The sequence below is a fragment of the Protomyctophum bolini genome (genome assembly GCF_963924005.1).
Source record: "Protomyctophum bolini genome assembly, chromosome: 2".
NCBI classification, from domain to species: Eukaryota; Metazoa; Chordata; class Actinopteri; order Myctophiformes; family Myctophidae; genus Protomyctophum; species Protomyctophum bolini.
Window position 1 is genome coordinate 42,915,125 of NC_137863.1, and position 14,426 is coordinate 42,929,550.

Genomic DNA, 14,426 nt, shown 5'->3' on the forward strand with positions numbered 1-14,426 from the left:
GGGAGCATAGGACATTATTTGTGCTTTGACCAGTTGCTCAAAGCACTTGCTATGGCTATAGGTGAGAGGCGGTATATGGATGTTTACACTGCAACTCACTCATGTTGTTGAGTGGAAGGCAGCGTGGAAATAGCTAAAATAGCTGATCTATAAATCAATGAATGGGTTAGTGTTGCTATTCTTGATGAATAATGAAAGTATTTAAGTCTGTCTGTAGAGTCAATGCTGCTTTGTTAGTTTTGTGTGTGCTTTGTGTGTGTTTTATGTGTGTTGCTTGCGTGCTTGGGTGTGTGTGTGTGTGTGTGCGCGTGCGTGCGTGCCATGTGTGCGTGCGTGTGTGCGTTGCGTGCGTGGCATGTGTGTGTGCGTGCGTGTCGTGCGTGGCATGTGTGTGTGTGCGCGTGCGTGCGTGCGTGCTGTGCGTGCATGTCGTGTGTTCGTGCGTGCGTGCGTGCGTGCGTGCGTGCGTGCGTGCGTGCGTGTCGTGCGTGTCGTGCGTGGCATGTGTGCGTTCTCCAGAGCAGTGACCAAGCTCCTTGAAGACCTGGTCTTCTTCGTGGTGGACATCCCCAACAACGGACAGGACGTCCTGGAGATCATGGTCAACAAACCCAACCGAGAGAGACAGAAACTGATGAGAGAGCAGAACATCCTCAAGCAGGTTAGCTCCCCCCTAGTGGCAGGAGGTCAACAGGCACTGGAATTCCCCTCCCGTCCACTTGCATGGAGCTGCTCACCCAGAAGATAGAGGGCAGTAGAGAGCATGGAGTTTGCTCACCCAGCAGATACCCCAAACCGGCCATGTCTGTTGGACTCCGTCATATCATATGTCTTTACCAGCCACGGTGTAAAACTCGACTTTAGCGGCAAAAATAACTAAAACTAATAAAAAACTGTTGTTTGCCGTTGGCACAAAGATAAGCAGGATTCCAACATGGGAGGTGTGGATTCGGAGCCCAGCCCAGCCATGCTATACCTAGCTCGCTCCCAGAATGGGTTTTCAGGCTGTGGTAGAATATGACAACGCCCCAACTCATGTAAAGAGAAACAAACATATTTCTGGCAGAAGCCCCCTTGGCGGGCTGATTTGAGAGAACATTCTGAAACAGGTTAGTGTAGTAATGCGTGTGTGTGTGTGTGTGTGTGTGTGTGTGTGTGTGTGTGTGTGTGTGTGTGTGTGTGTGCGTGTGCGTGTGCGTGTGCGTGTGCGCGTGCGTGTGCGTGCTCAGATCTTCAAGCTGCTGCAGGCTCCGTTCACGGACAGCTCGGGGGACGGTCCCATGCTGCGATTGGAGGAGCTGGCCGACCAGAGACACGCCCCCTTCAGGCACATCTGCCGCCTGTGTTACCGCGTGTTGCGTCACTCCCAGCAGGACTACCGCAAGAACCAGGTAATAATATATAATATAAGTAATCTTAAGTACATTAACATGCTATGGAATGTAAAGACCACGTCTGGCACGCACAGAGATAAACGCCTCATAATTGAATGTCCTGTCGATCGTTGTCACGCCATAACTCAATTAACCTCGTCCAATGGGAAAGTCCCCCTCCGTAGAATGTACACACACAGCAACAACCATATTACTGCTACAATGTCTCTCTCTCTCTCTCTCTCTCCCCCCCCCCCCACACACACAGCCCACCCCCCACACCCACACTGTTACTGATGCACGTGTGCCACATTTACAGTGACCTCCCAGTGTTCCCACGTACTACACTAGTAGGAAGTACATTCAACACATTCAATGCAACCATTGTCTGCTCTGCCCTGGCCAGGGATTCAGAGCGTTTTCACTAACCCATGAAACATTTTAAATCGTATTTGTCTCCACCAGGCCGAAAGTCATGGGGAGAGAGTATGTTTTGCACTCCGTCTGTAATATGTGTTCGTCCGTGTGTGTGTGTATGTGTGTGTGTGTGTGTCCGTCTGTGGCCAGCTAATCTCTGCCACCCATGGCTTTGTTTTTAACATTATTCTTCACAACGATCCACCCGCTGATCGCTGAAAGACGGGTGGAAAGACAAAGTCAAAGAGTCTGACAGAATCGTGGGGGGAAAAAACATGCCACTGCGATAATCCGTTTCTTTATTTTTTTTATGATGTTTATATATCATGCATCTTCCAACCTGAATAGTGACAACACGCCAACTTCAGGGCAAGAAGATATATTCTTTTCCGAACCAACTTTTAGGGATCTAAACTCAGGGTTTCTGTAACTTTTTTTAAAAATGAAGTGCCATGCTTTTATTTTCTACATACCATACCGGTAGTCAGTGTGCCTGCGTGTGAGAAGGGTGCCACTCTTTCTTACGCCTTTGATGTAAGTCTGACGTGCACGTCTCATCGCCAAACAGTTCATATACCTTAATGTTGTGTGTTTCTATGTGTGTGTGTACGTGTCTCACAGGAGTACATCGCCAAGCAGTTCATACCTTAATGTTGTGTGTTTCTCTCTCTGTGTGTGTGTGTGTGTGTGTGTGTGTGTGTGTGTGTGTGTGTGTGTGTATGTGTCTCAACAGGAGTACATCGCCAAGCAGTTCCGCTTCATGCAGAAGCAGATCGGGTACGACGTCCTGGCCGAAGACACCATCACCGCTCTGCTGCACAACAACCGCAAGCTGCTGGAGAAGCACATCACCGCCGCGGAGATAGACACGTTCGTCAGCCTGGTCCGCAAGAACCGGGAGCCCAGGTACTGGTCTGGTCTGGTCCATTAGAACCCAGGTACTGGTCTGGTCTGGTCCATTAGAACCCAGAACCCAGGTAGAGCAATTAGGGGTTCCGAGTCTTGCTCATCCAAGGACACTTCGACACTAACTCTGGGGGAGCCCACGGGGATCAAACTGGAAACCTCATGGTTCCCATCCGGCCACTGTATACCCCTTTTCCACGTGGCCCCCTATAACGTGGCCCCTGGAGACCCCCACACAGTGGTCGACTATTCTCATGGCAGACCCTTGAACAGTGTTGGTGTCAGGTTTGGTGCCGATCAGATAGCAACGGTTCGCCTCACAGCTCTCCATGTTACGTTTGTGACGTCCACCTCCCTCCCTCCCTCCCTCCATATAGCTTATATCGTGTCTGTAGGTCAGTGGTTTTCAACCAGTGGTCCGGGGGGGGCACTGGACCACCTGAGGGGACTCCCCAGCTAAATGACAGACCCTTGTTAGATCTTTAACTATTGAGAGTGTAAAATGAATCCTTATACGGATCCATTTGGTTTCATTTTAAACTCTCAAGAGTTAAATTATTGTTAAACATCTGCATTACTTACATAGGTTTACCTGTTATTTCTCCCATGCGGAACAATAATCAATCAATCAATACAGCATGGAATTGTGGACAAAATCTTATCCAACGACGACAACCTATTTTAACGTTTTAGGTCTGAGAGGCTAAAATCTCATCAAACGGTGGTCCGTGGATCAGAGGCAGAATATATAATGGACCTTGATATGAAACTGCTGTAGGTGATGGATGCCTAGGGATCGCTTGTTTTACACCGCCAGGTACTAGCAGTAGCTAGTAGTGGGACGCCCACCCCGGGCGGGGCTTTCTCACGCTCCAACACAGACAGAAAACCCATTCTGGTAGCCACCTCGCTATAGCGTGCTGGGCTATAGTCAATCCTGCTACCGCCATTATTTTTCCAACAACCACGGCCAAAAAACGAATATGTGGCTGGTTAATAAAGCTGATACGTGGCTGGTTAAAACCGATATGATACCGCGATGATACCGCAATGATAATTTGCCCAGTCAATCATTTATTCCACACTATACGAAGCCTGGGTTAGGGTTAGAGTTATAGGGTTAGATTTAGTGTTAGGAGGCATTATGACCACTTGCGTGTGGTCAAAATGAACACAGCAGAGCGCCCACTGACAACCAATCACAAGCCAAGTTTGGAAATCGTCTCCTATGGACACAATGATCGCTCTCCCTCTAGGCAGTTTTAATATAGCATACTATAACCGGGACGTTAACATAGTGTCGCTTTTGATAACACATGACTTACGTTCAATTTAAAATGATCCGTGGAATGTGTACGTGCGTGTGTGTGTGTGTGTGTGTGTGTGACCCTCACTGTTGCTGCGTGTGTTTTTAATGTTAGTCTCGTGCGTTAAGTGTCAACGTCTAGAATGTTTAATGTGAGTCTGCTGAATGCGTTTAATGCATCACGCTTTATCTAAGTCTGGTGATTTAAAGACGATCGAATTAATGAATGAATGGCTGGCGGGGGATGCTGTGCTCATTGGACACGCTAATCACACGTGTAAAAAGGAGTACATTGTTTGGCCGGGGGCTTGTGCTATATATGCATATATGTGGTACATAGTACATGTAATCGAATTCCGGCCGGCAGATTGAATTGACGGTAGAATCATGTGTGTCTCACAGCCAGGTGCTTTGGCTTGGTTTTATGTGCTTCTCACGCACGTTAACGATTCCTTAGCACTGAGCAGAGGTCAGCTGGTGTCTCAGAGGATGGTGTTGCCACCTCGTAATGCAGCGCTTTTCAAACCTGTGTGTGCGTGCGTGCGTGTGTGGGTGCGTGCATGTGTGGTTCTGTACCTCTCACAATGAACTAACTCTGTGGTTGTGTTCTTTAGGTTCCTGGACTACCTCTCAGACCTGTGTGTGTGTGTGTGTGTGTCTGACCCAGGACTCTGTGGTTAATTGTGTTCTTTAGGTTCCTGGACTACCTCTCAGACCTGTGTGTGTGTGTGTGTGTGTCTGACCCAGGACTCTGTGGTTAATTGTGTTCTTTAGGTTCCTGGACTACCTCTCAGACCTGTGTGTGTGTGTGTGTGTGTCTGACCCAGGACTCTGTGGTTAATTGTGTTCTTTAGGTTCCTGGACTACCTCTCAGACCTGTGTGTGTGTGTTCTTTAGGTTCCTGGACTACCTCTCAGACCTGTGTGTGTGTGTTCTTTAGGTTCCTGGACTACCTCTCAGACCTGTGTGTGTGTGTATCTTTAGGTTCCTGGACTACCTCTCAGACCTGTGTGTGTGTGTGTGTGTGTGTTCTTTAGGTTCCTGGACTACCTCTCAGACCTGTGTGTGTGTGTGTGTGTGTGTGTGTGTGTGTGTGTGTGTGTGTTTTCTTTAGGTTCCTGGACTACCTCTCAGACCTGTGTGTGTGTGCGTGTTCTTCAGGTTCCTGGACTACCTCTCAGACCTGTGTGTGTTTTCTTTAGGTTCCTGGACTACCTCTCAGACCTGTGTGTGTGTGTGTGTGTGTGTGTGTGTGTGTGTGTGTGTGTGTGTGTGTGTGTGTGTGTGTGTGTGTGTGTGTGTGTGTGTGTGTGTTCTTTAGGTTCCTGGACTACCTCTCAGACCTGTGTGTGTGTGTGTGTGTGTGTGTGTGTGTGTGTGTGTGTGTGTGTTTTCTTTAGGTTCCTGGACTACCTCTCAGACCTGTGTGTGTGTGTGTGTGTGTGTGTGTGTGTGTGTGTTTTCTTTAGGTTCCTGGACTACCTCTCAGACCTGTGTGTGTGTGTGTGTGTGTGTGTGTTCTTTAGGTTCCTGGACTACCTCTCAGACCTGTGTGTGTGTGTGTGTGTGTGCGTGTTCTTTAGGTTCCTGGACTACCTCTCAGACCTGTGTGTTTCCATGAACAAGTCCATCCCCGTGACCCAGGAGCTGATCTGTAACGCCGTGCTGGACCCAGCCAACGGAGACATCCTCATAGAGACCAAGTGAGTCACTTGTACCTGTAATGTTAACCACAGCGTCTACATTATGTTAGGATACGGGCACATACTGTATACGCGTCAACAGGCGGCAAGAAAGCGCCTAGACCAGACGCCTGGTAGTCACCGTTATAGTCGCCGGGTCCCATAGACCAGGGGTTCTCAACGTTTTTGGCCGGGGGACCCCCGGAAATGTTCTGGCAAAGTCTCGGGTTAGTTTATTTAGGTAATGTTGGGTGTTGTCGTCCCCCCCCCGCCCCCAACAGGCTGGTGCTGTCCCGGTTCGAGGTGGAGGGCGCGTCCCTCGGGGAGAACTCGGTGGAGTCGGAGGAGGACGAGGAGGAGGTGTGGCTCTTCTGGAAGGACCGCCAGAAGGAGGTCCGCAGCAAGAGCATACGAGAGCTGGCACAGGACGCCAAGGACCTGGGCCAATCGGAGGACCAGGAGGTCATCAGCTACTACAGGTAATAACCCCCCGACCACAGGGACCTGGGCCAATCAGAGGACCAGGAGGTCATCAGCTACTACAGGTAATAAACCCCCGCCCACAGGGACCTGGGCCAATCAGAGGACCAGGAGGTCATCAGCTACTACAGGTAATAAACCCCGCCCACAGGGACCTGGGCCAATCAGAGGACCAGGAGGTCATCAGCTACTACAGGTAATAAACCCCGCCCACAGGGACCTGGGCCAATCAGAGGACCAGGAGGTCATCGGCTACTACAGGTAATAAACCCCGCCCACAGGGACCTGGGCCAATCAGAGGACCAGGAGGTCATCAGCTACTACAGGTAATAAACCCCCGCCCACAGGGACCTGGGCCAATCAGAGGACCAGGAGGTCATCAGCTACTACAGGTAATAAACCCCGCCCACAGGGACATGGGCCAATCAGAGGACCACGTCATCGTCATCAGCTACTACGTAAACCATAGACATAGAAAGGTAGACGGCTCCTTCGGCTCTGGGGCACGTGTCTCTCTTGCAGGCAACATGGAGGCAACATGGAGGCAACATGGAGGCAAGCTTTCCCGAGATTCCTTGCGAAGCATAGCGAAAGCTCCCTTTGGATTGAATAATTTGATAAATCCCGGAAAAGACGCGCTGTGATTGGCCAGTAGTCACTTAAGTGGCAGCCACGCAGAGTGCCTTCCTCACTTTCACTTGACATCCGCCTTCGTTGGAGACACCTGTGTGCTGTCCAGTACGAGTTGATCCACTCATTATTGGCCCTATAAAGGGGCAATGCCACACGTTCTGTTTAAACACATGACCTATACATACACGGCGTGGCGACGTGGTGACGCAACCGTCGGTTTCCGTAGCAACGTGACGTGTCATCGTGTCCTCCACATAATTGCTGACGCCCCTATGCTTGCCGACAGTGGCCAAGCGGTGACCAGATGTGTTCAGAGAATATGACCAGAGACCGAGCGGAGCAGACACTGTGTTACAGCACTGCAGTAGCCGGTTGATAATGATAATATTACGATATTCGATATATTGCCATATTCAGAAGAGATTTCATCAATGCCATATCAGTATCAGTATCTGAAAATGAAAAGAAAATAACCATAAAAGGCAAAAATCTGGAATTGTGTATTCATTCCAGAATCTTACAACATTTTTTGTGTCACAAACTGGCCAATAAGTACATGAATCTTGCCTCATCCAAACAGTAAAACACTGTCCGCAACTTTGCAAACTGTCCACAACAATGGCTGCCACTACTAGCACTAACTGATCTATATCAAAATTTTTGATATATTGCGGTATTGCCGGGAGGCCGATATATCGGGAGAGAACGTACCGCTTTATCGAAATATTGGCACAATCCTAGTAACTGGACAGGGCCGCCCACGTTTAGCTGCTCACCGGTTCAGAGGGTGACCAGCTAACGGACAGGGCCGTGTTTAGCTGCTCACCGGTTCAGAGGGTGACCAGCTAACGGACAGGGCCGTGTGTTCCTCAACGGTTCGGAGCAACCACCGCTTGTGGTGCATGTCATTCTATAAATGACGCCGGACATTTGAGAGATGACAACATGAGCAACGAGGAAGAGGACGAGGCGCGATTCCACTCCGACCAGGAAGGGGGCGAGAAGTGTTTCTACACCGACGAGGAAGAGGAGGATTGGAACTTGTACTCCAAAGAGGGAGAGGGCAATGCAAACTCACACTCAGAAGAGGGGGAGGGTGATGCAAACTTATGCTCCAAAGAGGAAGAGGGCAATGCAAACTTACACTCAGAAGAGGGAGAGGGCCATGCAAACCTATACTCGAACGAGGAAGAGGATGATTGGAACTTATACTCCAAAGACGGGCAGGGCAATGCAAACGTATATTCCAAAGAGGGTGATTTGAGCGTCTACTCCAAAGAGGGAGAAGGCGACGCGGACCTATACTCCAACGAGGAAGACGGCGATTCTAACTTGTACTCCAAAGACTGCGAGAGGCTGTTCGACTGGAGCGACTGGAGCTTCTACACCGACGAGGAAGAGAAGAAGCAATTCTACTCCAACGACGAAGAGGACAACGACGAGGAGACCGGCTCCTACTCCAAAGAGGAAGAAGAGGGCGATTCGAGATTCCACACCAGCGAGGAGGAGACCCGCTTCTACTCGGCGGAGGAGGAGGCGAGCTTCTATGCCGACGCCGAGGCGTACTGGCAGAACGTGCGTCCCACCGTGGACGGCATGCTGGGCGAGTACGGCAGCATCCACGACGTTGACCTGGCGGCGTCGCACGCCTTCCTGCGGCCGTTCCTCGCCGGCGAGGAGCAGGAGGAGGAGGGGGACAAGGCGGACACAGGCCGCGCCCTGGACTGTGGCGCGGGCATCGGCCGCGTCACCAAGGGCCTGCTGCTGCCGCTGTTCGACGTCGTCGACATGGTGGACTCGTCGCGGGCCTTCCTGGACGAGGCCGCCTCCTACCTGGGCGGCGGCGCAGAGCGCGTCGGCGAATGCTTCTGCTGCGGCCTGCAGGACTTTGTGCCGGAGCCGGGCCGCTACGACCTCATCTGGATCCAGTGGGTCGTGGGTCACCTGACGGACGAGCACCTGGTGGGGTTCCTGGCGCGCTGCGCCGCCGCCCTGCGGCCCGGCGGCCTGGTGGTGGTGAAGGACAACGTGGCGCACCGCGGCGACGGGGCCGTGTGGGACCGGGAGGACAGCAGCGTGTGCCGCGAGCTCCGCGTGCTGCGGAGGCTGGTCCTCCGAGCCGGGCTGAGAGTCGTCGCGCAGGAGAGGCAGAGGGACTTCCCCGCCGAGATATACGAGGTGCACATGCTGGCCCTCAGGTAGAGATATACCAGGTGCACATGCTGGCCCTCAGGTAGAGATCTACTGGAGATATACCAGGTGCACATGCTGGCCCTCAGGTAGAGATCTACTGGAGATATACCAGGTGCACATGCTGGCCCTCAGGACATCAGGCGTGTGACCTGGAGGTCACACACCTGACGCAGAGAGTGTCTAGAGGGGCGGGACTGCTGCCGTATGTATTTTCCCCCGGAAACTGTATTTTTACGACCAATTACAACGCTTGTTTCATTCAAGGAGAATGAAGACAGATTGCGAAGCGTGCCATTTCCTGGGGCGGGTTCTTCCATTTAGTCGCTCAACCGACTATACGGTAGGTTGTCTCGCCCGGTGTGCAGATACGGAGAGAACGTGAAAGACGCTGCGCCTTATGTGTTTATATAGTTTGTTTTTCTTGTTTCCAATGTCTGCTTAGATTTAATAGCTTGCTACTTTAGTTAATTTTTTTGGAAAAGGCTCTGTTTTAGTTGAGTTCTGATGTTTTATTTATTTCATTAGTTCATTTATGTTTTAATATGGATTAGTCAGGGATCAGATTCAACAAACCATGCCCAAATTGCAGGTCTGCAAGTTGCATTTTATTTTTCATATTCATATTTATTTTATTATTTTGACAGGGGCTAAAAACCAAGGGCATTCTATCTTAACATTTTAGTTTACACAAAAGAGTTTATATATGTGTGGGCGCTAGCCCAGCTTTGTGTGTCTGTATGGACCACGGAATGTGGTGATGTATGATGATGATAAGAACGCCCCTCACTTCACATGATTTTTTGTAAATCCTAATTTTTTACTTCACTTAACTGACATGTTATGGTATGCTTGTTTGTTTGTTTTGGAGGAGCGCTAGGCCCTCCAATGCATGGCTTTTGAAGTTTACATCATATGGCAGCCAAGTCTATGGACTTTTAATGTTTGTTTAGAGCACTACATGACAACGTAAGACGTCATGCGGCCGATATAAATACCAGCCAGCGGACTCACTTCAGAGTCACTACAGTGGGCCAGTCCCTCACTTCACATAAGTGTGATTTATTGTCTAATAATAACTAGAAAGATGCAATCCTGGGTAATTAGCCCTTCACTAAATCCCACCCCAAAAAGCGATTGTCCAATGCCAATCCAAATAGTTTAGCAACGGTTGCTATGCAGGTCAAGCTTTCTTCGCTGCTAACGTGCCTATTGGACAAGGATGGGTTGGGGAGGGACTTAGTGAAGGGCTGAATCCACGGGTCCGCCTGCAGTCCTTCCTCTTACCACTAGGGCCCAGTGCTTCAACGTTGGAGCGCCTCACTGGCCCCTTGTGTCTGACCAGTATATGTCAACTGACTATAACTGCCTGTTCTCCCATTGGCTGACTGTAACTGTTCTCCTATTGGCTAACTGTGAATGTCTGTCCTACTGGCTGGCTGACTGACTGTCTGTTGTCCTATGGAGCACTGGCAGTGTTTATGTCCTTTGTACAAGGACGTCTTGTGGACACATATACATATTTCAAATGTGTGTTGCCAGGACGTGTCTGGACCAACAGTGTCTCTGTGTTTGTGTGTGTGTGTGTGTGTGTGTGTGTGTGTGTGTGTGTGTGTGTGTGTGTGTGTGTGTGTGTGTGTGTGTGTGTGTGTGTGTGTGTGTGTGTGTGTGTGTGTGCGTGTGCGTGTGCGTGCTTGTGCGTGCGTGCGTGTAGGTATCAGCTCAACCTGTTTGCCAGGATGTGTCTGGACAGACAGTATCTGGCCATCAACAAGATCTCAGGCCAGCTGGACGTGGACCTGATCCTGCGCTGCATGTCCGACGAGGACCTTCCCTACGACCTGCGAGCGTCCTTCTGCCGCATGATGTTGCACATGCACGTGGACCGGGACCCCCAGGAGCAGGTATTAAACATGATGTTGCACATGCACGTGGACAGGGACCCCCAGGAGCAGGTATTAAACATGATGTTGCACGTGGACCGGGACCCCCAGGAGCAGGTATTAAACATGATGTTGCACATGCACGTGGACAGGGACCCCCAGGAGCAGGTATTAAACATGATGTTGCACATGCACGTGGACCGAGGACCCCCAGGAGCAGGTATTAAACATGATGTTGGACATGCACGTGGACCGGGACCCCCAGGAGCAGGTATTAAACATGATGTTGGACATGCACGTAGACAGGGACCCCCAGGAGCAGGTATTAAACATGATGTTGCACATGCACGTAGACAGGGACCCCCAGGAGCAGGTATTAACCCATTCTGACCTGAGATCAGATTCTATAAAAATGTCTGGTTGAAAATGACAGTTTTCTGAAAAAGCTATGTTTCTATGTCAGTCGTCGTTCGATTTTTCAAAAATAGCAGACCTACAAGCTCGTAGCGCGCCACTCGGTGGCGCGCTATGAGCTTGTAGATCTGCTGTTTTTCAATAGCTAAAGCATGACGTAATGCTAACACCAAAAGGGGATCCCGCCCCAAAATGGGTTAAACATGATGTTGCACATGCACGTAGACAGGGACCCCTATACTCCGCCAAAAAAACCCGGGGGTTTCACTTCGATTCAAAGCACATGCAGAGTGCGGATCACACCACCGCAGGTGTGAATGCAATCGCAGGGAGTGAATGTGCCATTGTGGGGATGAACAAGTTGCGCCAAATGGCGCAGATTATGCAGGGGTCCATTTATTTCAAATAACGGGCGCATGACGACGCAAACTTTCCGCATATTTCACAACTTTCCGCATGTTTCACATTAAAACAATGTCCGCATATTTTGTAACTTTACGCATATTTGCTATATCACCTCATAAAATCACATAAAAAATCCAGCATATTTCATCACAAAATCAAGGCAATCTGGAAGGTCTGTATCATGACGCTGCACAATGTATAGACTCCATGAAAGTGAAGATGCCAAAAGTGATTGGCCGGAATGACATTTATTTGTGATTGATTTGATTGGTATATTGATGTCTCGATTTTACCTTATTTTGTCAATTGTTTATGAATCGTTGAAAATAAGAAATGCCATTTCTTTTCACCGCCCACTTACAGGTCACTCCTGTCAAGTACGCCCGCCTCTGGTCCGAGATCCCCTCTGAGATCGCCATCGACGAGTGAGTAGTAGAGCTGTCGACCTTGATTGATTGATTGATTGAGTACTTTACAGCAGTGGCGGTCAACCCATTTTAGATCAAGGACTATAAAGATCCATTCTTTATTCTGCATTTGAGCCACGGACCGCCATTTGACGACATTTAGCCTCTCGGACCACAATTCCATACTGTAGTGATGTGGTACCATACAGTAATGCTGGAAATTGGTTTAATTCTGCCTGGCCGGAGGTTGATCAATTAGTGTCATATGGAGGTCACCTGTGCCAAATGTCATGCTTGTATCACCAACTGTGGATTAATCATAAGCACATGGCCTGCATATTTATGCAGGCCATATTGGAAAATATGCCGTCATATTGGAACCATAATGTTATTGTGTACCTCACTTGGTAGAAATACATCCAGAAACTGCCTCCCCCTGGCCAGCCGGGGCGCCTAATGGAGGGGAAAGGAACTGGTTGGAATAGCGTGTTCCTTCCACGCACTACGTCCAACCAGGGAAACTCCCCCCTGTCAGGTGTAAAGGAGCAACTTGGACACTCAGGCATGAAGGAAGCATGAGTTCAAGTCCGTTGCTCTCCCCTTGTCCCATATGGGGACTAGGTTGGTCTCCCCTTGTCCCCCATATATGGGGACTAGGTTAGTGGAGGGTGTGTAGAGCCCAGGATCACATTAGATGATTGACACAAGGGTGAAAAATGGGTTACAAAATCGTGGGATAAAAAAAGTGAAACGTCTACCCTTCATGTCCGCGTTCCCTTCGTGTCCTGTTTTGTTCATCTTTAGCTACGACAACGACGGGACGTCCAAGGACGAGATCAAGGAGCGCTTCTGTCTGACCATGGAGTTTGTGGAGAACTACCTGAGAGACGTGGTCTGTCAGAGCTTCCCCTTCGCCGACAAGGAGAAGAACAAGCTCACCTTCGAGGTTAGGATGGGTGGATGGGTGGGTGTGTGGGTGGGTGGATGGATGGACATCATCACGGATCTACTGTGATGATGTGGTTCTACGACTACGTGGTCAACCTGACCAGATGAACCTCATATCTATTGTGTTCCTGTGGTTCTCAAGGTGGTCAACCTGGCCAGGAACCTGATCTACTTTGGCTTCTACAACTTCAGCGACCTGCTGCGGCTGACCAAGATCCTGCTGGCCATCCTGGACTGTGTGCACGTCAGCACCGTGTTCCCCTTCAACAAGATGGAGAAGGACGACGGCAAAGGTACTGTACGTTACTGTATACGACGTTATTACTGCACTGTTATACTGTCCTTCAACATGCTGGGGGATGACATTATACTGTCCTTCAACACACTGGAGGACATTATACTGTCCTTCAACACACTGGAGGACATTATACTGTCCTTCAACACGCTGGGGGAGGACATTATACTGTCCTTCAACACACTGGAGGACATTATACTGTCCTTCAACAAGGAGGACGAGGACAAAGGTACGGTAAATACTGTCCTTGAACAAGATGGACGAGTGTAAAGGTGTGTTAGAGGTGACCGATGCTGCGTTCACACAGGCAGATGCAAAAGATGCAAAGCTACATATAGTGTACGTGTATACCTGATTTTGCAGCAGCTACAAACGTCGGGTGCATCTTTGCATCTTCATGTCGCTGGCTTCCATTGACAATGAATGGCTGCATCTGCCGTGTGTGAACACGGCATTTGTACTTTTACTATCATGATATGTTCTTGCTGTTTTATGTACTTGTTATGTTGTCCATATTGTGACCTAGTAGTGTATAGGTCTTAAGCGACGTGCGTGCCGCATCTTTAAAATAGCGTGGTGCCAAAGATAAAGTCAGCAATGCAACTCTGCGTGTATTCGTGTGTGTGTGTGTGTGTGTGTGTGTGTGCGTGTGTGCGTGTGTGCGTGTGTGTGCGTGCGTGTGTGCGTGTGCGCGTGCGCGTGTGTGCGCATGTGTGTCCAGGCAGCAACGTGATGCGTTCCATCCACGGGGTGGGGGAGCTCATGACCCAGGTGGTCCTCAGAGGCGGGGGCTTTCTGCCCACCATGCCCATCATCCCCGCCCCCAACGGCGACAACGTCAACAAGAGCCAATCGGAACCAGAGAAACAGGACATCCTGGTGATGGACACCAAGCTGAAGATCATCGAGATACTGCAGGTGAGACAGGCAGGCAGACAGGCAGGCAGGCAGGCAGGCAGGCAGACAGGCAGGCAGACAGGCAGGCAGGCAGGCAGGCAGGCAGGCAGGCAGGCAGCAACACCCACAGCCACAATACCAGAGGTAGCAAGAACAACGATCTGGTACCACCCACTTTCAAAACAAATAC

The 14,426-nt window shown here is 50.0% G+C and overlaps 2 protein-coding genes across 2 annotated transcripts in view; both read left to right on the plus strand.

Annotated features, from left to right (window-relative positions):
- LOC308334304 (inositol 1,4,5-trisphosphate-gated calcium channel ITPR1-like) overlaps positions 1-14,426 on the plus strand; it is a 121,134-nt gene that overhangs the window by 32,036 nt on the left and 74,672 nt on the right. The window contains exons 15-24 of the mRNA XM_080790986.1: positions 520-661; positions 1,230-1,391; positions 2,524-2,696; positions 5,586-5,705; positions 5,966-6,163; positions 10,702-10,891; positions 12,053-12,114; positions 12,901-13,042; positions 13,187-13,337; positions 14,061-14,257. Of these exons, the coding sequence (XP_080647112.1) occupies positions 520-661; positions 1,230-1,391; positions 2,524-2,696; positions 5,586-5,705; positions 5,966-6,163; positions 10,702-10,891; positions 12,053-12,114; positions 12,901-13,042; positions 13,187-13,337; positions 14,061-14,257 (1,537 nt within the window). The remainder of the gene's footprint in view (positions 1-519; positions 662-1,229; positions 1,392-2,523; positions 2,697-5,585; positions 5,706-5,965; positions 6,164-10,701; positions 10,892-12,052; positions 12,115-12,900; positions 13,043-13,186; positions 13,338-14,060; positions 14,258-14,426) is intronic.
- Positions 7,743-8,999, plus strand: LOC308325862 (N-terminal Xaa-Pro-Lys N-methyltransferase 1-like; the record flags this gene model as incomplete). The annotated part of the gene is made up of 1 exon (XM_080778582.1): positions 7,743-8,999. The coding sequence occupies one exon, from the start codon at positions 7,743-7,745 to the stop codon at positions 8,997-8,999; it is 1,257 nt and encodes a 418-aa protein (XP_080634708.1).